General features: G+C 50.5%; 1 protein-coding gene across 2 annotated transcripts in view; it reads right to left on the minus strand.

The window, feature by feature from the left end:
* Positions 1-23334, minus strand: part of RASSF5 (Ras association domain family member 5) — a 71218-nt gene that overhangs the window by 26244 nt on the left and 21640 nt on the right. The window contains exon 2 of one of the 2 annotated variants that reach the window (XM_054711724.1): positions 20363-20484. In XM_054711724.1, the coding sequence (XP_054567699.1) occupies positions 20363-20484 (122 nt within the window). Of the gene's footprint in view, positions 1-441; positions 916-20362; positions 20485-23334 lie in introns of those variants that run through there. The other variant, XM_008154181.3, reaches the window with a different exon arrangement.

Raw genomic sequence — 23334 nt, forward strand, 5'->3', positions numbered from 1 at the left:
GGCCGAGGTCCACTCTCTATCTAGAGCTTCAAAGCGCGGGTTTGGGGGGAAATGACAAAAGAAAGAAAAGAAAAAAAGAAACAGTTGCCCGTCCCTCTCCCAGCTCCAGGTGAGCATGTGGCCAAACCCCGAGTCAAGCGCTGTCCCCAAACTCTGGAGAGCCATTTTGGAAAGGTCTAGGGACAGGAAATGCTGAACAGAGCCTTAGAAAGAGAACCTCTTTTGCTGATGGTCCCCGGGGGGCTCTGGAACCAACCTCTGGTCTGCCCAGCCGAGTTCCGGAGGGTCCCCAGGCAGCTGCCCACCCGCTCTGGTAGCACATGGCTTGGCCCCGTTTGCCAGGAGCAACGCTGCCCTCCTGGACCACAGAGGGCCCCCCACACACACACCTCTCCACCCCGCCCAGGAAAGTCTCCCGCATCCGCATCCGAGTGAGTTTACCTTCGCAGAATGTTTGCCCTGCACGTTCTTGAAGAAGGTGGTCTTGGCCGTGAAGAAGCAGTCCTCCAGCTCCTCCTCCAGGCTGCAGGACCCGCTGCTCATGCTGCTGTCCACCGTCATCTAGCCGAGCGCGGACCGGACCCGGACCCGCAGCGCATCGGCTGGGCCGCCTGCGGATGCGCCCGGGGATGCGGCGGCGCCCGGAGCCGAAGCCCCTCCCCGGCTCTGCGGCGCGAGCTCGGAGCCCGCGGGACACTCAGGTACCCGCTGCCTGGGGACCTCCCCCCGGGACCCGCGTGGCTCCAGCGGCGGGGGAACCTGCTCCCTTCCTGGCGCACCCACCGCCGTCAGCGGCTGCAAACACGGGTCCGACCTGCGGCGCTCGCCGGCTCACCTGGCCTCTGCGGTTTCACGTCCTGGGCGCCCGCTGCCTCCCGCCGCCCGGAGCGCAGAGCGCCATCGCGACACCTCCCCCGCCCGCCCGCCCGCCCGCCTCCCTGCGCCTTTCCTGCCCGGGGACGGCCCGGGCGCTTCTGAAGCCACTTCCTCTCGCACGGTTCCTCAAAGCGGAGCCCCTCCCTCCCCTGCGCCTCTCCACCCACTCGGCGCCACGGGACCCCGGTGCCAGTGGACTTAGGGGTCGGATTAAGGATGCAAAGGAGAAACAGACCAGGATGGGCCCAAGGGGGGAAATTCCCTCTGTCCTCTCCTCCGCCTCCCGCAGGCAGCTCCCTCTCATCACCCGTGACGCTCCAGTTCACTGTGTGGAAGGTGCTATAAGGTCAGCCGTCCCTCCTCCCTCCCGCTCCCCCTCCCCCTCCCACCCCGCCCTCTCATCCCCTACCCACTGGGTGCAGAAGCCTAGTCCACCGGAGGAGTTAGAGAAGACACTGGAGAAGAAGGAAATCGATATTTGGCCTGGCCGGAGAGCAGCAATGTTTTTACTTGGAAATGCCAGAAGACACGGGGGGGGGGGGGGGGGGGGGGGGAGACAAGCATATGCAAATCACATGCAAAGTTATGGCAACCTGGAGCGAAGCCGCCCTTCCCCGCCAGGGAACTTGACCTCTGAGAGCCTCAGGGCACTGAAGGAGCCGGCGGACAACACCCGGTTATTGGTGCATTTCCCTGACACTCCGGGCCGAGAGGGGTTTTTGCCAGATCTTGTCCTTACCACCATGGACAGCTCATTTACATCTCCCCATCCGCCTGGGTGCAGGACACCTTCCTTGGCCCGGGCTGAATCCTTCACAGCAGTTAGGGCACCCCAAGCACTAACCCCTCTCCCACCCCCGCACCCCGCACACACACACACAACTCCCCAGACCACGTTTGTACACAGTAGTTATAGCTGCCAGTGTTCACACAAGGGCTGCATGTGCCAGGTAATTTACATGCAGCTCGTCATTTAACTTTCCCAACAGCCTGGAGGTAGAGGAGATGATTCCCATTTTATGGATGAGGGAACTGAGGCTCAGGGTTACACGGCAGGACACATGTGCTGGGACAGGCCGAGGTCTGTGCTATTCTAGGGCCTATGCTCTCAGCCACGGCGATGTAGTCTTTCAGCAGAGGTGGGACTGCTCCGATGCGTACTCTGCCATCTTTCCACCCAGTGCGGCCCGGAGTCCCGGAAAAAGAAGGCAAAGCTTTCAGAGCCTGGCGATGCTGGGGGCACTGTGCCCACGGGGTCTGATGGCCTGTGGACCCTGGGAGCCCCAGAGAGCGCCTGAGAGGGGTCACCAGGCCCCTCTCCAAGTCTGTGTGGCTTTTCCTGCAGCTCTGAAACAGTGCGGTCCTGGGCACAAGGTGGGCAGAGGGCTAGACTCAGCCCCGACACCAAGCTGCCACCTCCATTTTAAGCTCTGGTTACTTTTCTAAGGAACCTGCTCCCTCCTCCACCTTAGCCAAATCTGTCTGTGCTCCAGGGGGTTTCAAACTGCAGCCCAATTTGGCTCCATCCTCCCACACAGTCTTTCTCCCAGAAGGCTGTGAGGCCTGGCAGGCATGAGCTGGAGAGAGCCGAGAGCCAGCACCTAGCTGCTGGCTGCCTGGGCTCAGAAGGCCCTCCATACCAGGGGCCGCCTCCCGGGACAGGGAGGTAATGAGGGAGGCAGAGAGCAGAAGTGGGGGGCCGAGGTGAGCTACGGGCTGATTGAGGGGAAGAGCTGGCATTAATGGGGTTGAAAGTAGGTTCTGGCTTTGTCTAGAGCAATCTTTTCTTCAAATGAGTATTTTAGAAACTTTTTTTTTTTGGCGGGGGTTTCCCCAGAGACAATGGTTCAGCCGAAGAGGCTGGTATTGGCTTTGGCAGTACCTCCAAGTCCAATGCCAACATGAGGAATCCTGCAAAGAGGGGCTCGGCATGATCCTGGCCATCACCGGCGGCCTACCTGCTTTGGCCAGCCAGCTAAGAAACACACTTTTCCTTTGTAAAAGGGACTTCTTGTTCCATGGGAATCCAAGACTTAAGGAAAAAAACAGGCCCAGAGTCTCTGTGGCCACACTGTGTCCTTGGAGTCACGCAGGGACCTCTGCATCCGAATGCGCAATCTTAAAACACAGCGAGCACCTTGTTTTAAACAGCAGGACAGAGCGCCCGGGAGTCGGCACGGGCCTCCCCCTGTGAGCCGCGCACCAGAAAGCCAGACGCGACCAGGAAAAGCTCTAAGTGACACTGTGTTCTTTTCGGTGTCGCTCCGGGGCCGTCATAAATATTATGAAATCTTGATGTCTCAACAGGGCTTTTCACAGCCCTTTTACCAGCCATTACTTCACTCAGGTTGCTCTGTAACTTTGAGAGCAGCGATTAGCCCCTTTTCACAGGTGAGGAAACTGAGGGGAGCCGCATGTTCCATCACAGCTCACACCTTTCAGAGCCTCTTAACGCCTTGGTAGTGTGTCTCAGGCCCACGTCACCTGTCGATGAATCTTGGCTCAGATCATCTAGACCAGTGGTCGGCAAACTCATTAGTCAACAGAGCCAAATATCAACAGTACAACAATTGAAATTTCTTTTGAGAGCCAAATTTTTTAAACATAAACTTCTTCTAATGCCACTTCTTCAAAATAGACTCGCCCAGGCCGTGGTATTTTGTGGAAGAGCCACACTCAAGGGGCCAAAGAGCCACATGTGGCTCGCGAGCCACAGTTTGCCAACCACGATCTAGGCTCCTGGAAAAAGTCTGCAAAACAGACTGTGCTGGTGAGGACCCGGGGATAGAAGAAATCCGCATGCGCATATATAATGCCATAAGCCGGCCAGCCTCCAGAAGGAAAACCCAGGCTGAAACCCCAGGGTCCCAAAGAGAGAAGACTGGATTCCTGTCAGTGTCCAGAGGCCTCTTCCCTGTGAATAACCAGCAGCAGTGATAACCTGGCCGGGGGGGGGGGGGGGAGGGCGGTCAGGGGGGTGAAGGGGGCCCAGAGAGCCTCCTTTTAGGCACCTGGAGGTGAACACACAAAGGATGGGAACCGGCTGTCCTTGTCCCTGGGCCCAGGAAGAGGGGTCTGCACCTCAAGAGGCGCATCCGGAACCCTAAATCCACGGCACCGTGCTGGGGTTCAGGGCCCCCACTGAAATGGTGAGTGGGTGACTTCCCCGTCCCAAAGTGTCAGATGATGAAAAGCATGACGTTAAGCTTTCTTCCTTCTCCAGTGCACCCTGACAGGTGGCCGGATCCCACCCGTGGTTCTTTTTGCTCCAGAAAAGCTGTGACGTAAGACAAAGTCGGAAGCTGGTTCTCTGGTCCCAGCTCCGCCTCCAGCGTGAGCAAGCTGGGACCTCAGGTTTCCTCCTCTGCCCACTCGAGGGGTGTCAGAGAGGGAGAGCAGCATTCAGGGGCTGAACACCGGGGTGAGGTGCCACCACACCCTTGAAACGTATTTGTTAAATCATGAGTCGCCCTGCGTGCAGGCAGTGTACTAATGACCTTTTAACTGAATCCCCACAACAAACCGATGAGGAAGCTACCGTTATTATCTCTGTTTCGCAGAGAGGGAGGCAGATGAAGTCACCTCTAGATAGCGATGGTGCATGTACGGTGGAGCCGAACCAGCCCAGCTGGTCTGGTGCAGAACCCGGGGCCCGGAACACCGGAGTCCACGTGAAATCACTGCCCTTCGCAAACAAGTCAGGACCTGCTTCCTCGGTCCGTCTGTGCCCGTCTCCCCTTTAGCTCCCCGGGGTTTTCTAGAGTTCAGCCAAGGACTGTCTTCCTCCCCTACGAGCCCATGTCTCCAGGGGCCCGAGTCTCCTCCGTGCCGCCGATGGCATCCACCACACCCACAGACTCCTGTCTCAGATCCTTAGTCTCCAGGCAGCTCCAGGTGGGCACCTGCTCCCTGAGCACCCAGCCCTCCCCCTGCAGCCTCGCTCTTCCCTGCCGCACTTCCACCTGCTCCTTCCCCCAGGTCTCTCCCAGCTCCAGGAACGCCCCGGCCTACATTACTGCAAAGCCTTCCAGTAGTTTCCCTGTTCCCATCTGTGCCTCCTCCGAACTCCAAGTTCCCCTTCTAGACCAAGATCTGATCACCGTTGTGATAACATAAAACCTCCTAGTCCGTTATCAACTAATAATTATTGAGTAACTTCTACGTGTCAAGATCTAGTTGCTTATTCTTTCATACATTCATTTAACAAATCTTTACTGAGCACCTTCTACATGGCAAGCACTAGCCTCGGGGTTCAAGTTCAGGCTCAAATACGGCATAGTCCCCGCCTTCTCATAATGTGCAGTCTAGGAGGACATGAAATAAGAAATTATCATTAGACGCACCGAACTCTTACACATTTCATGATCTCAGTCCTCACAGCCCTGCAAGAAGGTAATTTACAGAAGAGTAAACTGAGGTTCAGAGTCACACAGCAAGTGAACGGTAGAATCAGACTGCAAACCCAGAGCCTCCGTGTCTGACAGTTTTCCATTATAACTGCTGTCCTTCCTCCAGGGACATCCCATAGTCTGAGTGGGTCCTTCAATGCCGAGTCAACAGTTCACACTCATCTCCAGCCACAATCAAGGTTCCCTTGATTCACTTTCCCAGCAGCCACCCTGCCTTCTTGTGGTTTGGTTCTTGCCTGTCAATATCCTCCTCCTATGTCCTCCTGACTTCCTGACCCGTATTTGCCAATAACCGCTACCCCTCCCACACCTTCCCATGCCTCTCCGAAGCCACCTTTCCCAGGTGTCCTCTCTGGGTTGCATCTTAAGAATGCTACCTCCTGCCCTGACCGGTTTGGCTCAGTGGATAGAGCGTCGGCCTGCAGACTGAAAGGTCCCAGGTTCGATTCCAGTCAAGGGCATGTACCTTGGTTGCCGGCACATCCCCAGTGGGAGGTGTGCAGGAGGCAGCTGATCGGTGTTTCTCTCTCATCGATGTTTCTAACTCTCTATTCCTCTCTGTAAAAAAATATCAATAAAAAAAAGAATGCTACCTCTTACCCTGAGAAGAGCATTTGACAGCACGAACCGACTGTGCACAGCGGAGAAGTTAATTTCTCCCCAGACGGCTTCCTATTATAAGAGGTGAGTGGCTGCACACCGTTCAGGTTAGACTCACAGGAGGTTCGCTTTCTCGGGGGTTCTCGCCCACACTGCACTTCTCTTGCTTGGCTGCCAGGCTAACAGCTTCGATTGGACACTGAGAGACACCGCGGCAGTTACATGAGCCAAGGCCCTGAAGAGCTCCTGCGGGTCTGAGTCAGGCCCAAGGAGTCTGCCTCCCAATTGTTCTCCTTTAGGAAGACTAGAGCAGCACAAAGGGTTGTCTGATCACCACCACATCCCTCAGGGCCCCTCTCCAGGCAAGGCCAGTCCCCTGATGGCCAGGGCGGTGTGGTCACAGTGGGAACAGGTCTTGTACTCCTACACACAGACAGAGGGCTCTGTGGACTCCTCAGAGCCGCAGGCCTGACCTGGCCCAGCCAGAGGTCATCTCGGGCAGCCTATGGCTTCCAGGATAGAAGCAGTGGCAGGGGCTGTGAGGAGCACAGAGAAATGTCACCGGTGCTTAAGGATTTCTAGAGAAATAAATACTAGAGCTCTGTCCCTCCTCAGAGCCAGGATCTTAAATAGTTCCTGTTTGGGGTGCCTTTCAGCTCTGCCTGGACAGGGATGGGCTCCCATGAGTCAGCCTGAGCTGCTCAGAGAGGCTTTGGGGCAGCTCCTGTCTTCTGAAGTCAAATCCCTGACAGCTTTGGCCAGCATCTCTGGCTTCTAGAGCATGGAGGGGAATCTGTGGAGAGTGGAGTGGCTGTCCCAGATGTAGCCATAGCTTAGAGAGAGGCTGGGGACTGGCTCCTGCCTTTGGCACATGTAGGTAGGCTGGCAGTGGATGAGATAAAATGGAATCATAAAATATATTTATTAATCCAAAAGAAGACAAAAAAAATGAAAAAGGGAACAAAGAACAGATAGGACAAATAGAAAACAAATAGTAAGATGACAGACTTAAATCTACTTGTGTCAATAATCACATTAAATGTAAATGATCTAAATAACCCAATTAAAGGGCAGAGATTATCTGACTGGATTAAAGAAAAAAAGATCTAACTATTAGCTGTCTATAAGAAATGACCTTTAGCCCCGACCGGTTTGGCTCAGTGGATAGAGTGTCAGCCTTCGGACTGAAGGGTCCCAGGTTCGATTCCAGTCAAGGTCATGTACCTTGGTTGCGGGCACATCCCCAGTGGGGGGTGTGCAGGAGGCAGTTGGTCGATGTTTCTCTCTCATCGATGTTTCTAGCTCTCTATCCCTCTCCCTTCCTCTCTGTAAAATATCAATAAAATATATTTAAAAAAAAAAAAAAAAGAAATGACCTTTAGCCCCGACCGGTTTGGCTCAGTGGATAGCGTGTCGGCCTGCGGACTCAAGGGTCCCACGTTCGATTCCAGTCAAGGGCATGTACCTTGGTTGCGGGCACATCCCCAGTGGGGGGTGTGCCGGAGGCAGCTGATAGATGTTTCTCTCTCATCAATGTTTCTAACTTTCTCTCCCTCTCCCTTCCTCTCTGTAAAAACATCAATAAAAATATATATATAAAAAAAAAGAAAAAAGAAATGACCTTTAAATATAAAGACACAAATAGCCTAAAAGTAAAAGGATGAATAAAGAAATACCATCCTAATGATAATCAAAAGAAAGCTGGAGTAGCTACATTGATATCAGACAAAGTAGATTTCAGAGCAAAGAAATAACCAGGGATAAGAAGGTTATTTTGTCTTGTAAAAGGGTTAATTAACAAGATGAAATAATCATCCTAAATTCTTATGCACTGAATAATGGAGCTTCAAAATACAGGAAGATAGAACTATATGGAGAAATTGGAAAATCCACGATTAAAGTTGGAGATTTCAACATGCCTCAATAATTGATAAATAAGTGGAGCACATGCTATGCCTCAATGAATAGCAGCTACTGTTGTTATCAACCACAATCCAATTTGATAGACATTCATGGAGCATTTCAGAGGGGCCCCAGGCCCCAGAATCCGCTGAGGTGGGTATCTATCCAGAGGGGTTGTTAGGAAGAGGGAGAGGCGGGCTCCAGGAGGGGCAGACCTGCTCTCCCCGCTCCCCAACTTCTCTTCTTGCTCCCCACCTCCCCCTTGTGGTAGTTCAGGGTTCAGCACATGGCCACTGGGCTGAAGGCTCGGGCAGAACTGGCCCCAGGTGCTTCCCCTCCGAAAAGTTCTGGAAAGGCAGAGCCCAAGTACAGAGGCAGTGGCAACACTGGGGAGGGAGCGGGGGGGCAGGGTGCCAGGAAACTTAGCTCTACAAGCCAGCTGAGTCACCGCTCAGCGGCTGCAGGGGCTGAGGGAGATGGTTCCAGAGGGGCCCTGCTAAGGAATGACAGCAGCTTGGTGCAGGCAGAAAGGCAGCAGCAATGGGTCAGGCTGAGACCAGCAGGCCGGGCTGATCTACCCAGGAGCTTTGGAAGCCATCTGTCCCTTTGGTGAATGGGGACAGAGTCTGGGTCTTTTTATCAACGGAGTGGAGTAATAACTTGGGCTGCAAAGGAGGAGATAATCGTTGAGTCTTGCAGTTAGAAGTGCCCATCCAAACCTCAAAGGCACAGTGTCCTGGTGGTACATACAGGACAGTAACCCATCTTTCCGGTGTTCTGGAGAATTGGCAGAGCCAGCCCGTGAGGCTTCATGTGCTAATCCAGGTTTAGACAGGAGTGGAGGGCAACAGGAAGCCTCCGAGGGCTTTCACCACAGGCGTGATGTGATTTAAAAACAACAACAACCCAGTTAGGCCGTTGGAGGCACCAGAATGGCCCTGGATGCTCACCCCTTCCTCTGCACAGGCTGCCACCTCCGTCTCGTGGAGCCTCACAACCACCCTGCCTACTGTCCCATTTCTCAGAGGGGACACCTGAGGCTGAGACACTGGGAGGTTTGTCCTGGGTCACACACCAATGATCTCGTCTACACAGTCTGGACTAGAACCTAGCTCTTCTGTCACCTAGGCAAGGGGTCTGTCTCTCTTTCGCTTAAGAAAATATGTACCACCTTTTTGGAAAAGATTGTACTAGAAACGCATGACAGTATCTGGTTACTCAAACAGCACGGAAGGGAACAGCAAAACTCCACCCTTTTCCACTCGCACCCTTTCCTAAGTGAAATCTCCTCCTCTGGGCATCTGCCAGACCTTCCCTGTACACACACACACACACACACACACACACACACACACACACATACGCACACACTACAAATGGGTTTGTCCCGTGTTACTTGTTTTCACTTCTCGCTATTCCCTGTTGGTACATATGGGTCCATCTCTCCTTTGGCAGCACCCGGGTAGGAGTGTGGGGGGCTGGCATGTCCTCCCAGCCCCCTGAAGCTCTTTCCACTGCTCAGTGCCCCTCAGGCACCAGCTGCACCCAGTGCGCCCTCTGTAGGCAGGTACCCAGCTGGACTCTGCAGGCACTGAGCTGGACTCTGCGGGTTCCCACGAATGGCTCTGGGGATTTCAGGACAGTGCTTGGCTCAATGAATCTGTGCAAAGGAATTTGAGGCCGTCCTTCAACACATTTTTCTTTTTCATTTTAGAGATTAAGTATTGATTTAATGTGTCAGGAAAAAATCCTAAGTCCATCAAACAGTGATTCTAGGCTTTTCAAAGTCCCTTTAACGCAAGCTCAAGTTGAGTAAGTCTATTCAAAGAGAAACTGGGTACATAACAGCAGAGGTGGGACATGGGTATGGCCAGAACCCTAAGTGGAAAGGGCCCGCATGAGGTCTGGGAACTGTTGTGGGAGGGGCTGGACTTGGCGGCGGGGACCCGGGAGTCTGGTTCCTGAGGCTGCTCCCGGGCTCTGGAGGGCCAGAGGAGGGGGAGGGAGCGGCCTGTCAGACATAAGGTCAATGCCTGGCTGCAGTGATTCGAGTGGAACAAAGAGTCCTTTTTCTTGTCATCTGTGCATTCCATGTACCAAGAAAAACAGCACCGAAGGCCACAGGGCCAGGCCCCCAGGATCCCCGTGGGCTGCAGCAGGTGGCGGTGAGAACGAACAGTTTGGGGCAAGGATTCCCTCCCTTCGGGGATGCTTTTCCGAAGGCAATGAAAGGACCGGCCCAGACCAGCAGAGGTCTCACTTCATCATGGGCACCGGGGACCCCGAGGGTCTTTTCCATCCTGGAGGAGGCATGGTACGAGCACCCTCAGACCACCTGACGTATAAAGTATAACGTCTCTGGGGCAGGCCTCCAAAGAAAAAACAAGAGCCGCAGCCGGTTTGGCAGCGGATGGCGGCCTTCGTGTTCTCGGGGAAGCAGGCGTAACCTGCAGACGGGATCTGGGGGGGACTTGAAGGGATTTGCTTGGTCAAGAACGGGTGCCCAAGGGAACAGTCGGACACCACAGGTCTCGGGGATGTCCAAGGACAGACGCCAAACCACTGCTTCTGAGGCTGCCGAAAGCACAGGCAGCTCCCAGCCGCCCTTCCCGGTTCCTCTGCCCGAGAGAGACATGCACACCCCACATGGCCTTGTGAGTAGAGCTGGGGCTCAGAGACCGCCCCCCCACACACACACACACATGTGCCCCTCTTCCTCCCTCCCACCTCCCTCAGGCGTGGCAGAGAGGAGACAGAGGACCCTGGGACTACTGCTTTCAAAGGCTGAGCCAAATGCTTACCTAGAGGATGACCTCAGCAGTGACTGGAGACATGTATGAATGTGCAGGAAGAAAAAAATAAAAATGCTACCCTACAGTGGTTCTCTCCGGAGGGAGGACATTCCATGATTTTCTTTTTTTCCTTAAAGAGCCGAGAGGAGAAATGCCACCAAGCAGAGACCCCTAACAGCTATATGTCCCCCATGAGCTGAGCTCAGACCAAGGCCCTAGCCACCATAAACCCCCCAGGAAAATGCACTCGCACATTAGGTTGGCCAGCCCAGGTGACAGTGTCAAGGTGAAAGCAAAGCCATCCTGGTATTGAACAGAAAAGCAAGCCAAGGCGGAAATCAGCACAAACCAGCTTTTCAGAAAAGGCCAGTGAGCCTGGAGCAGGGCCCGGGCTCTATTGATAGAAGGCTAGGTCCTGCCCCACTTGTGCTGAAGCACGCAGCCAGGCCGGTCCAAGGCAAACACAGCAGCCCTCCGCCGCCGAGCCACCCCCATCCCCTCACCCCAGGCCGTTTGCTGGCTGAGGGCTGTTCCCCGCCCACAGGGGACTCCTGGCTCCTTCTCTGTTTCTGTGGGCTCCTTCTACATGTCAGCGTGCTTCTGCTCTAGACACAGCCGCTTGCCAGAGGCCCCCAACAGAGACAAAGGGGGTCACTCTGCTTCCAAATACTCAAGACGGGGGAGCACCTGTTCACTGCTGACTTTCGGAGGATGAGACGGTGTGTATGGCAAACCCCAGGCCCTGCTCTGGGGCCTTTTGCTCACCACACCTGGCAGCTGGCTAAGCAGCTCTAGGGTTTCTCAACCTCGGCATTCGTTTTTGTTTGTTTTGTTTTGTTTTTAGGAAGGGAGAGAGAGAAAGTGAGAAACATCCATTTGTTGTTCCACTTATTTATGCATTCACTGGTTGATTCTTGTGTATGTCCTGACCCGGGATTGAACCCACAAGCTTGGCTTACCGGGATGATGCTCTACCCAAGTGAGCTACCTGGCCAGGGCTCCGCACTGTTGACATTTGGGGTCAGATGACTCTGCTGTAGGGACCTTTACTGTGCACTGTAGGGGGCACAATCTCTGGCTTCTACACACCAGATGCCTGTAGCACCTTCCAGTTGTGATCATCAAAACCATCTCCAGAAACTTCCAAATGCCCCCCGGGGGGGGGGTGCCAATCACCCCTTCTGAGACCTGCTGTTTTAGAAGAAGGAACAGAGGAGACGGAAGAGGGGGGCCCAGGAATTAGTGGGGGAAGCAGGCTTCGGGCTGGGGGATGGGTAGAATTAAGGGGAACAGAAAGAAGAGAGACTTGGAAGCTTCCAGATGGGACAGAAAATTGGGAAAGTAAAAAGTTGTTTAACTAAGATTAGGAAATGTTGCTATATGATGTGCTATTAACCTCCCTTTTCCTTCTTCGAAGGAATACCTTCAGCAAAAATCTGCATCATTCACCAGGGCTTTGGGAGTCAAATCTGTGCTTTCTCCTATTTCTGCCCTCCCCGCCCCCCAACCTGGATGGGTAGGTTCCAGCTAGGCACACGGCCCTCCCAAGAGGCTGGGTTACATTCAGACCATACCATCGCAGTCACTATTCCAAAGTCTGTGGAGCATAGAATTTTAAAATACGTATTTTGATTGATTGATTTTTATTGATTTCAGAGAGGAAGGGAGAGGGAGAGATAGAAACATCAATGATGAGAGAGAATCATTGATCAGTTGCCTCCTGCACGCCCTCCCCGCCCCCTCCCCTGGGGATCGAGCCCAAAACCCAGGCATGTATTCTGACTGGGAATTGAACCATGACCTCCTGATTCATAGGTCAAAGCTCAAATGAGCAACACTGGTTGGGCTAAAATACATATTTTAGAACTGATTCAATATCATTTTTATGAAAACACACATCCTACTATTTGCTTTCTAGTAATGCTTTCTCAGTGGGAGAAAAAGGCATGAGGGAATAGCTGAGAGGCAGGAAACACCCGTGGGTGGATCAGATGATTGGGCATCATTGATCACGTGCATCGAGGTCCGAAAAAGCATGTGGATAGCTATTCTGGGGACTTGGGGGCCGAATCCCGGGTTCCCCAGGTTCTCTCAGATTCTCTCAGAGTCTCTTCAGGAAATAGGCAGCTATCCAGCATCTGAACTGTCTCTCACACACATGGGGCTTGTTTGTTTAAAGTCTTGCTTCCCTGCTCTACTGCAAGCACGGCAAGGGCAGGAGTCATATCTGTTTCCTCCATCACTAAGTCCCAGGATTTCCTGGGTCTGTATGTGGTCAGCATTCAAAACATATTTGTGTTTGTTTTTCCAAAACATACTTGTTAAATGAATACATGGATGGTGTCCTGGAACACTCCTTACTTCCTTGACCAGCAACCTCTGACTCAGGCGTTAAGACTCAGATCAAATGCCATCTCCTTTCGGAACTCCTTTCCGATTTCCAATAGAAACAATTGCACTGTGGACTCAAAACACTTGGTTCATATTCTTATGGCAACATGCATCACGGTATATACTATTTGGTTGCATTCTGCCTCCCGTGCCAGAATGTAAGCTATCGGAGGATAAAAACTATGATGTATCGTTTATTATCCCTACTCTCACCGGTGCTTGGCACATTGTAGATCCTCAATAAACGCCTTTTCAATGCAAGAGGAAAAAAAAATAAAATAAATACAAAGCTCTCCTGTAACCCTTCCAAATGCTAGACATCAAAGTCCAGACACATCTGGTTCAAGTGCCTTGGCCAAGTCCAGAACCAAAAGCTGCACTGGGCATCCAATTTCCTGGCCCTTTAACTCAGGTGGAAACTATCTGCCTAGCCCCTCTGAGGTTGATCTGGCCTGGTTGGCAGCTCCACATTCCTACTGCCCCAGGGCTTTAAGGCCTCAAAGGATCTTCAAAAGCCTTCTTTGGGACCACCACCCTTCACCCATACCCACACCTCTGGCTTAAAGCCCTGGGCCAAAGCGGGCTCTGTACAGGGCACTGCAGACTTCTCTGTGTCACTGTTCCTGTTCCACACCCCTCTGCCAGTCTCTTGGAAAGCACACATCCTATTTGCTTTCCAAGAGATGTATGTGTGTGATATTGAGATTTATAACAAAAATATATATTTGGTCTTTATCCCCATTTCAGGCACAGAGTTCATAAAACCCTAGGACTTTCCTGAGTAATGAGAGCAACCAAGGTGTCTCTTGTCATATTAATGAGGTGACGTTGGGATCCTACCTAAACATGGGGGCTAGGAGATTAACCTTTTGCACTCGGATGTCAAGTGTGACTCGACACAGTTAGCATCGAGATTAAAAATACTCTTTGAATGTATCAATAATTTGAAATATAAAAAAATCCAAATAAATAAGTTTGTATGAAAAGAAACTCCAGTTTTTTATTCTACTGCTGCGCTTTGTAAAATCTGGGGTATTTAAAAAATTAAATCCCGAGTAGAATAAAGGAATAGAGAAAAAAGCGAGTGCAAAGGGTTAAAAAACGGCAGTGGAGTAAGTGGATGCTACATGGACACTCTCCCAGGACCCAACTGGAAATACAACTAAAACACAGAAGAACCACCCTGAAAAATCAACTGAGGACTAGCTGGAGAAAAGATGCCCAAGGACAGAAAGTAGGAAGGGCAGAGGTGTGAAAGAGCTGGCAGGGCTCCCATAGACAGCAGCTGAAGTCCAGGAGAGATAGCTCAGCTGTGGGGGGGTGGTTCCCACTGCGAACTCTGGGGTCTAAATACCAAGCTTGGGTCTCCAGCCCAGAGCACCAGAACTGAGAAAGATGCCCACATAACATCTGGCTGTGAAAAGCAGCAGGGTTGCTATCTCCTAGCGAGAGATGTTTGAAAATGCAGGCACCCTCTTAAAGGGCCAACACAAAATTTTGAGTGAAGCCACTTATCTTGGACTCTGACAGGGAGAGGGCAGAGTGGACTGGAGCTGTCTGAGGAGAGCCCAGGGTTGGGGGCTCTGGTGTTGGAGCTTGGAGGGCCTCCATCCCGGTTACCTATGCTGAGTCATTCCCTCACGTTCTCCTCAGACGTTTGCTATCCAGGTGGTTTTTGCCTGGGGGAAGGCAGTTGACCCACCCCGTTGGAAGACCTCTTGCCTCACCCTGTGGTCAATAGCTTGAGACTAATCACCTCTGAGCGTCAATGGGACTTCAGGGAGAGGCAGGTCAATGGAGGCTTTGAATCTTTGCCTGATCTAATCCAGGGACTGGGGCTAGGAAAAGCAGACCCTGGTGCAGCACATCTTGGTCCTTTCCAAAGGCACCGCCCCAGCAGAGGAAGCCATAAGCTGTGAATTGCTAATAACTCCAAACAGTATTCAAGGCCAGTCACAAACAGCGTCTGACATTGTCCTGCACTAGAGATTGGAAGTTGTAGCAGATCTACCTAATACACAGACACAAACCCAACAGGCAGCCAAAATGGGGAGCCAAAAAAAAAAAAAAAAGCCCCAAATGAAAGAATAGAATTCTCCAGAAGAGGAACTAAATGAAATCGAGATAAGAAATTTATCAGACATAGAGTTCAGAATAATGATGGCAAAGAGGCTCAATAGCATGAGAAAAGATATAGTAACTATGCAGAATGACATAGCACTAATAAAGAACACAGTGGAAGGAATACACAGTGGATTAGGAGAAGTGGATGATCGGGTCAGTGAATTAGAAGACAGGGTAGAAAAAAATCACTCAATCAGAGGAACAAAAAGAAAAAAACAATTACAGAACAGGAGGACAGCTTAAGGGAGCTGTGGGGCAACATGAAACATAACTATATTCTCATAATAGGTGTACCAGAAGGGGAAGAAAGTGAGCAAGGGCTAGAGAACATGTTTGAAGAAATAATGGCGGAAAACTTTCCTAACCTGGTGAAGGAAAAAGTCACATAAGTTCAGGAGGTAGAGTGAGTCCCAATCAAGAAGAAAACAGGCCCATGCCCAGACACATCATAATTAAAATGCCAAAAATTAAAGACAAAGAGGGAATCTTAAAGGCAGCAAGAGAATAGCAATTTTCACCTTCAAAGGAGCTCCCATAAGGCTGACACCTGATTTTTCATCAGAAACTCTACAAGCCAGAAGGGAATGGCATGAAGTATTAAAGGTAATGAAAAACAAGGATCTGAAAGCAAGCTTACTATATCCAGCAATGCTATCATTCAAAATAGATGGTGAAATAAAAGAGCTTCCCAGACCAAAAAAAAAAAAAGGCTAACAGAGTTTATCACCACCATACCAGCACTGCAAAATATATATACTAAAGGGACTGCTGTAATAACAAGGAGAGAGAGAGAGAGAGAGAGAGAGAGAGAGAGAGAGAGAGAGAAAGAAACAGGCATACAGAATTAAAATGGCAATAAGTATCTATCAATAATAACCTTAAATGTAAATGGATGAAATGCTCCAATTAAAAGACATAGGGTAGCTGAATGGATAAAAACACATGAACCAATTATATACTGTCTACCAGAGACCCACCTCAGAACAAAAGACTCACACAGGATGAGAGGAAGGGATGGAAAAAAAAATCTTCCATGCAAATGAAAACAACAACAACAAAAAAGTTGGGGTAGCAATAATCATATCTGACAAAATAGACTTCAAAATGAAGGACATCACAAGAGACAGTAAAGGTCACCACAAAATACTAAAGGGATCAATCCAACACGAGCATATAACCCTGGTAAACATATATGCATCCAACAGAGGAGCATCTATCTAAATATGTAAAACAGCTTCCAGAGGACTTTAACAGAGAGGTAGACAGCAATACAGTCATGGTAGGGGACTTTAACACCCCGCTGACTTCACTGGATAAATCTTCCAGACAAAAATGTAACAAGGAAATAGAGACTCTAAATGACACATTGGATCAGATGGATTTAACTGACATTTATAGAACCTTTCACCCCAAAGCAGCAGGATACACATTCTTCTCAAGTGCACATGGGTCATTCTCAAAGATAGACAACACACTGGGACACAAAACAAGTCTCTACAAGTTCAAGAAGACTGACGTCATATCAAGTATCTTCTCAGATTACAATGGAATGAAATTACAAATAAACTACAGTAAAAACACTGAAAAACATTCAAACATATGGAGGCTAAATAGCATGTTATTAAACAATGAATGGGCTACCAATGAGATCAAGAAAGAAATAAAAAACGTCCTGGAACCAAATGAATATGAACACACAACCACCCCAAATCTATGGGACACAGTGAAAGGAGTCCCAGAGGGAAGTTCATAGCACTGCAAGCATATTAAACCCGTGGCCGGCGGGCTGCATGCCTCGGCCCGAGTTTGACATGCTTGCACTACAGGCATACCTCAAAAAACAAGAAAAATTAACAATAAACTATTTAACCCTACAACTTAAAGAATTAAAAGAGAACAACAAGAAAAGCCCAAAGTAAGTAGAAGGAAGGAAATAATAAAGATTAGAGCAGAAATAAATGACATAGAGGCTAAAAAAAAAAAAAATACAAAAAAATCAATGAAACCAAGAGCTGGTTCTTTGATAACATCAAAAGATTGATGAACCATTAGCCAGACTCATCAAGAAACAGAGCGAGAGGAGCCAAATAAATAATATCAGAAAAGAAAGTGGTGGAGTAACAACTGTTACCACAGAAATACAAAGGATTGTAAGAAAATACTATGAACAACTAACTATATGCCAACAAACTGGACAACTGGGCGAAATGGACAAATTCCTAAAAAAAAAAAAAAAAAAATACAATCTTCCAAAACTGAATCAGAAAGAATCAGAAAACCTAAATAGGCCAATAACAACTGAGAAAACACAATAAGTAATAATAATAATAATTTAAAAATCCAAGCAAACAACAAAAGCTCTGGTCTGGATGGCTTCACAGGGAAGTTTTACCAAACCTTTAAAGAACAACTAACACCTATCCCCCTCAAACTATTCCAAAAAATCCAAAAGGAAGAAATACTTCCACGCTCTTTTTATGAGGCCAGCATTATCCTAATTCCAAAACCAGATGAAGCCACTACAAAGAAAGAGAACTACAGGCCAATATCCTTGATGAATATAGATGCTAAAATCCTCAACAAAATATTAGCAAATGGCATCCAGCAATATATTAAAAAGATCATACACCATGACCAAGTGGGACTTATTCCAGGGATGCAAGGCTGGTACAATATCCACAAATCAATAAGCATGATACATCACATAAACAAATTAAAAGACAAAAATTATATGGTCATATTAATAGATGCAGAAAAAGCATTAAACAAAATACAACACCCATTTTTTATAAAATCTCTTAGCAATGTGGGAATAGAGGGATCATATCTCCACATAATAAAGGCCATATATGACAAGCCTACAGCCAACATCATACTCAATGGGCAAAAACAAAACCATTTCCTCTAAGAATAAGAACAAGACAGGGATGTCTGCTTTTACCACTCCTATTCAATACTAGAGGCCCAGTACACGAATTCGTGCACCAGTGGGGTCCCTCGGCCTGGCCTGTGGGATCGAGTCAAAACCAGCTTTCTGACATCCCCTGAGGGGTCCTGGATTGCAAGAGGGCACAGGCCAGGCCTAGGGACCCCACGAGTGCACGATCAGGGCAGGGAGGGACGTGGGAGGTTGGCCATCTGGGGAGGGACTGCAGAAGGGCTCCAGGCCGTGTCTGGCTTGTCTTGCTCAGTCCTGATCGGCCGACCCCAGCAGTAAGCTAACCTACTGCTCAGAGCGTCTGCCCCCTGGTAGTCAGTGCAAGTCATAGCAAGCGGTTGAGCAACCTTAGCATATTTCACTTTGATTGTGAACAGCTGACTGGTCGACCGGACACTTAGCATATTAGGCTTTTATTATATAGGATAGTACTGAAAGTCCTAGCCACAGCGATCAGACAAGAAGATATAAAAGGCATCCAAATTGGAAAGGAAGAAGTAAAACTCTCATTATTCGCAGGTGACAGGTTATTGTACATAGAAAACCCTAAAGACTCCACCAAAAAATGACTAGATTTAATAAAGAAATTTGGCAATATTAGGATACAAAATGAACACCCAGAAATCGATGGCATTTTTACACACCAATAATAAATTCTCAGAAAGAGAAACCAAAAAAATAATCCCATTTACCATTGCAACAAAAAAAATTAAGATGCTTAGGAATAAACTTAACCAAGGAGGTAAAAGACTTGTACGTGGAAAACTACAGGACATTGGAAAAGAGATAGAGGAAGATACAAACAAGTGGAAAATTATAACATGTTCATGGATTGGTAGAATTAACATCATTAAAATGTCCATACTGCTCAAAGCAATCTACAGATCCAATTCAATCCTTATTAAAATACCAACGGCATATTTCACAGATCTAGAGCAAATACTCCAAAAATTTATATAGAACCAAAAAAGACCCCAAATAGCTGCAGCAATCTTGAGAAAGAAGAACACAGTTGGAGGAATCACAATACCAGATATCAAATTATACTACAAAGCAAGGTACTTGCACAAGAACAGGCATCTAGATCAATGGAACAGAACAGAGACCCCAGAAATCCACCCAAAACATTACACTCACTGGTCATGCGGTTTGGACCCCTGATCTTTCATATGGCAGGTCGGGCGATTTAGACGCCCTGACCTTTTCCTCCCTGAAGATAACATCTAGGCCTCAGTTGTATTTCAGCTCCAGGCTCAGAAAAGCAGCAAAACCAGACAAGTGCCGCCCTGGCTGCCTCAGGACCAGCTACACTGACTAATGACCCTGCCCTGGCACCAGCCAATCAGTGGAGACCACGACCTAAAAAAGCACACCCGGAAAGCTGATGAATATTCTATTGAGACCCTCCCCCAAGACCTCCCGTAGGATTTTCACCTTCAAGGGAGAGAGATACTCTTAGGACGAGGGACCCAGTGTGCGCTCTCCCTCCAAGGAGCATGCCCTGGCATTCCCTTCCCCTCTCCTTCCCACACAGGCACAACTCCCCTAACCCTAAGGGACCCAATGAGACTTGCACCCAGGGGAGCAATGGGCAGTGGCAGCTCGTCCCGGGCTAACCCCCTGAACCTGTCTTCAAGGCAGGTTCCCTGAGCCAGAGCAGCCCAGCCTAGGTTCTCCTGCTGCTTCTTCTAGGCCCTTCCTTGTTTCACTGTCCTAAGTGTATTTTTGCCGTCATCTATGGACCCAATACCCTTTGGCTCAGTGCTGGGTAGCTCTTCCCTTTGGATATCCCCATCCCTATCCCCTTTTCCTTAAATAAATTCAATTTTTCTTTATTTCACTGTCCGAGACGGCTATTAAGCCTGCCCTTGCATCACCAACTTTAACCTTTCAGTATCTTTTTATAACAATCTGCTAAGTAACGTGTTTCTGTGTTCTGCAAGCCGCTCTAGCAAATCAATCAACCCCAAAGAAGGAGATGTGGGAACCTCCAATCTACAGCCGGCAGGTCAGAAGCCCAGGGGACCACCTGGACTTGCAATGGGCATCTGAAGGTGAGGGGGCGCAGAGAGTGAAGCTGAACTGTGAGACATCCATCTGGTTTCAGAGAATTGCTTTGGTGGTGTGTGTGTATGTGTGGGCGGGGGGAGGTGGGGAAACACACCCACACATCAGAACTGGATGCAGAATCAGAATGTGTGTCTGTGAACCCCATCTGGCCAGAAGGGGACCCCAACATCTGGCACATGTGCAATACTCATGGCCCCTCCTGCTCACCAGAGCTCCTGCGAAAGCTGTTGCCAGCCTGGCGCCCCAGCTTTGCTGCCTACCTGGCCAGAGGTCGGCGTGAGGGTGCATTCCGGAGAAGGTCTGTCCCGGAGCGGGCCTTGCTGCTGACTGCAGTCCAGCTGGATCAGGTGGCGGCACTCTGGGTGGCAGGTGAATTTACAGTCTGGAGGGAAGAAACAAGGGGGGGGGGTCAGGGGCCAGGCTTCCCGAGAAAAACCTTGGGGGACTGCATCTAGCTCCAAGAGGGAAAGGCACGAGAGAGAGAGAAGTGGAGGGTGGGAGAACACCCTGAGAATGAGGCCCTGCGCTCCACGCCATCACAAATGGCGAACATTAACCAGTGCTACCTCGGAGATCCTGCACGTCTGGTTCCAGATCAATGCAATAAAGTGAATATTGCAATAAAGCAAGTCACACCACCTACTGAGAGGATTACCAAAATGTGACGCAGAGACACGGAGGGGACAGATGCACCGATGGACTTGCTCAGGCAGGTTTGCCACAAAACATCAATTTGTAAACACCACAATATCCATGAAGAGCAATAAAGCGGAGCACAATAAAACCAAGTATGCCGATGTCTTGGCCTCTATTACTTTGTGTGACCCTGCAATCATTATTATCATCACTTTACAGACAAAAAACCTGGGGCTTAGGGATGTTAATGACTTTCCCAAGGTCAGATCATCTTTCTACGAATATACATTAATCTGTACTAATTCACATTAATTTACACTAATTTACATTAATTTGGTCTCCAGGGACCATGGATCCTTGGAGAAGGGCCTAACTCCTCTGGGCCTCATTTTGCCCGTCTGTGAAATATAGGCCATAGCAGCCCCGCCCAGGGCACAGGATGTCTCTAGTTTTAGGGGAGAACAGGTCTTCACGGATTACAAGTGCGTCCAAACACCAAGGCATTGTCGTCAGCAGCAGGAAAGGCTGCTACCTGTCTCTGACCTGCCCCGTCGAGAAATGTGGGCATGGCTTCTCTAACCCAGCAGACGCAGCCTCCAGACCGCATCCCACATCAGGTGCTTCAGGGCCGAAAGCACACGGTTCACAGACAGTGTTCACTTCCATGGAAGCAGGACTTCATGAGCCTTGGGAAATCCGAGGCCCAGAGAGGTAAAGGGAGGTGCCCAATGGCACACAGCACGTGGCAGAGCTGGTAGCTTCCAGGATCTTCAAGGCAGAAGGGAGGTCAAGTTACAGGGCGGGGGCCTGGCTGGAGGGGGCAGGGCTTGTGGTAGGCAACTCAAGAGCCTGGACTTGTTGGGATAACCTGGTCACGAGAGGACAACTTTTTAAAATATAGATTTTTTAAAACTGATTTCAGAGAGGAAGGGAGAGGGAGAGAGGGACAGAAACATCAGTGATGAGAGAGAATCATTGATTGGCTGCCTCCTGCATGGGATCGAGGCCCCAACCCAGTATGTTCCCTGACGGGGAATGGAACCATGACCTCAGGGTTCATGGGTCGACACTCAACCACTGAGCCACACCGGCCAGCACTAGGAGACAACTTTTGATTCATAAGGGCTTAGGCTCCCAACACTTTTCCTTTGTTTTTAAAGCATCACACACACTCTATCTTGGGGTGAGGATGGGTCTCTTCTTCCCACTCTTTTGGAGCGTTCAGGAATGAGACCCTCACATTCCCCAGCTGCCCCCTTCCCAATTACCCCCCAAGATAAGCACCTTGTTCACTCAGGCTTGCCACTGAAGTCTGCAGGGGAGCCCCCTGACAAATGCAGGGACACGCAGAGCTTCCGGAATCCTCCGACCTGACTCAACCTTCTGAAGCTCGCTACTCCTTCTGGGGCGGCAGATGAAACTGCTCATCACCCTCAGGCCTGAAAGCGAGGCCCACGACGTCCCCACCTTCATTCTAGGCCTCCTGACTCTCCTCCGGGAAGCTGTCCTCTCACCCAGAGCCAGAATGGGTGAAGCCAGCTCTCTGGGCATGCACCCTCCACCTGCGCGCACCCACATGCGTTTCTGGGTCCCCGTGGGCGATCTCTGCCTGGCACAAGGACAGCCTCACCCCAGGTGGGTGAAGGGCACACGGGGATGTGCAAGTCCCCCTTCCGCAGGGCCCAGAATCGCCAGGGCTTGGATAAGGCAGCACGGAGGCCAGAGCCGCACGGAGTGGCGTTGTTCAGGCCCCGCTCCTGGGACGCGCCTGTGCCGCTCTGGCTGCGCTCTAAGCAGGAAGAATGCTCCGGGGTGCCCAGAAGTGGGAATGGGGAGGAGGGAGGACTGGAAGCTCCCCCAGCTTTCTAGCAAGCAAGCGCTGCCACCACCTCACAGATGGGAAAGCGTCTTGGGAGGGGCGGAGGTCCCCCAGCCCCCTCCTTCAGCAGCTGTGCTGTCGGCCGGTCCCGGTCGAGGACACAGGCGCTCCCTCTGATTCTCAGTTTCCCTCTCCTCTCCTTCCCTCCCTCCCCGACCCCGTCACTCTCTGACACACACACCCTGTGCAAAAAGCACCGAAACCTCAGGACGATTGTTTTTTACAGGCCTCGCTGCTGGGCTGGATGGAGCTAGGAAACAGGAGATCCCGGGAGGAGTGTTTCCGGGTTTTAGGAAAGCCCCTTTGAGCACCAAAGACTTGGGTCCATCAGACCGTGTACCCACAGCCTGGAGCAAACCACTGCAGCACATCTGATAGCTCCTGGCCCCTGGGCCTGCCACGCTCAGGCCGACGGAGGTGAAGTCAGAGCCAGCGTGCCTGTCCCCAGCCACAGCAGCAAGCCCACAGGCCCCGCAGGAGGTTCCAAAGGCAGGGCTGTGTCCTCCTGGGACCCAGTGCTTACACCCCGCAGGTCCTCTCCCTCAAGGCAGCTCATCTCAAGGTGCTGTTAAGCCAACCCGGCCCTGGCTTCCATGTGCTCCACAGCCCCGGCGGCTGCTGCTCGATCTGGGCGAGGAGAGAGACGGGGACTTGGTGGTGCAGGGCCTACAGGCCCAGGACGGGCTCAGCCTTCCCTGGGCAGCAGCTTCCACGTCC

This window comes from Eptesicus fuscus, chromosome 22 (genome assembly GCF_027574615.1).
Source record: "Eptesicus fuscus isolate TK198812 chromosome 22, DD_ASM_mEF_20220401, whole genome shotgun sequence".
Taxonomy (NCBI): Eukaryota; Metazoa; Chordata; class Mammalia; order Chiroptera; family Vespertilionidae; genus Eptesicus; species Eptesicus fuscus.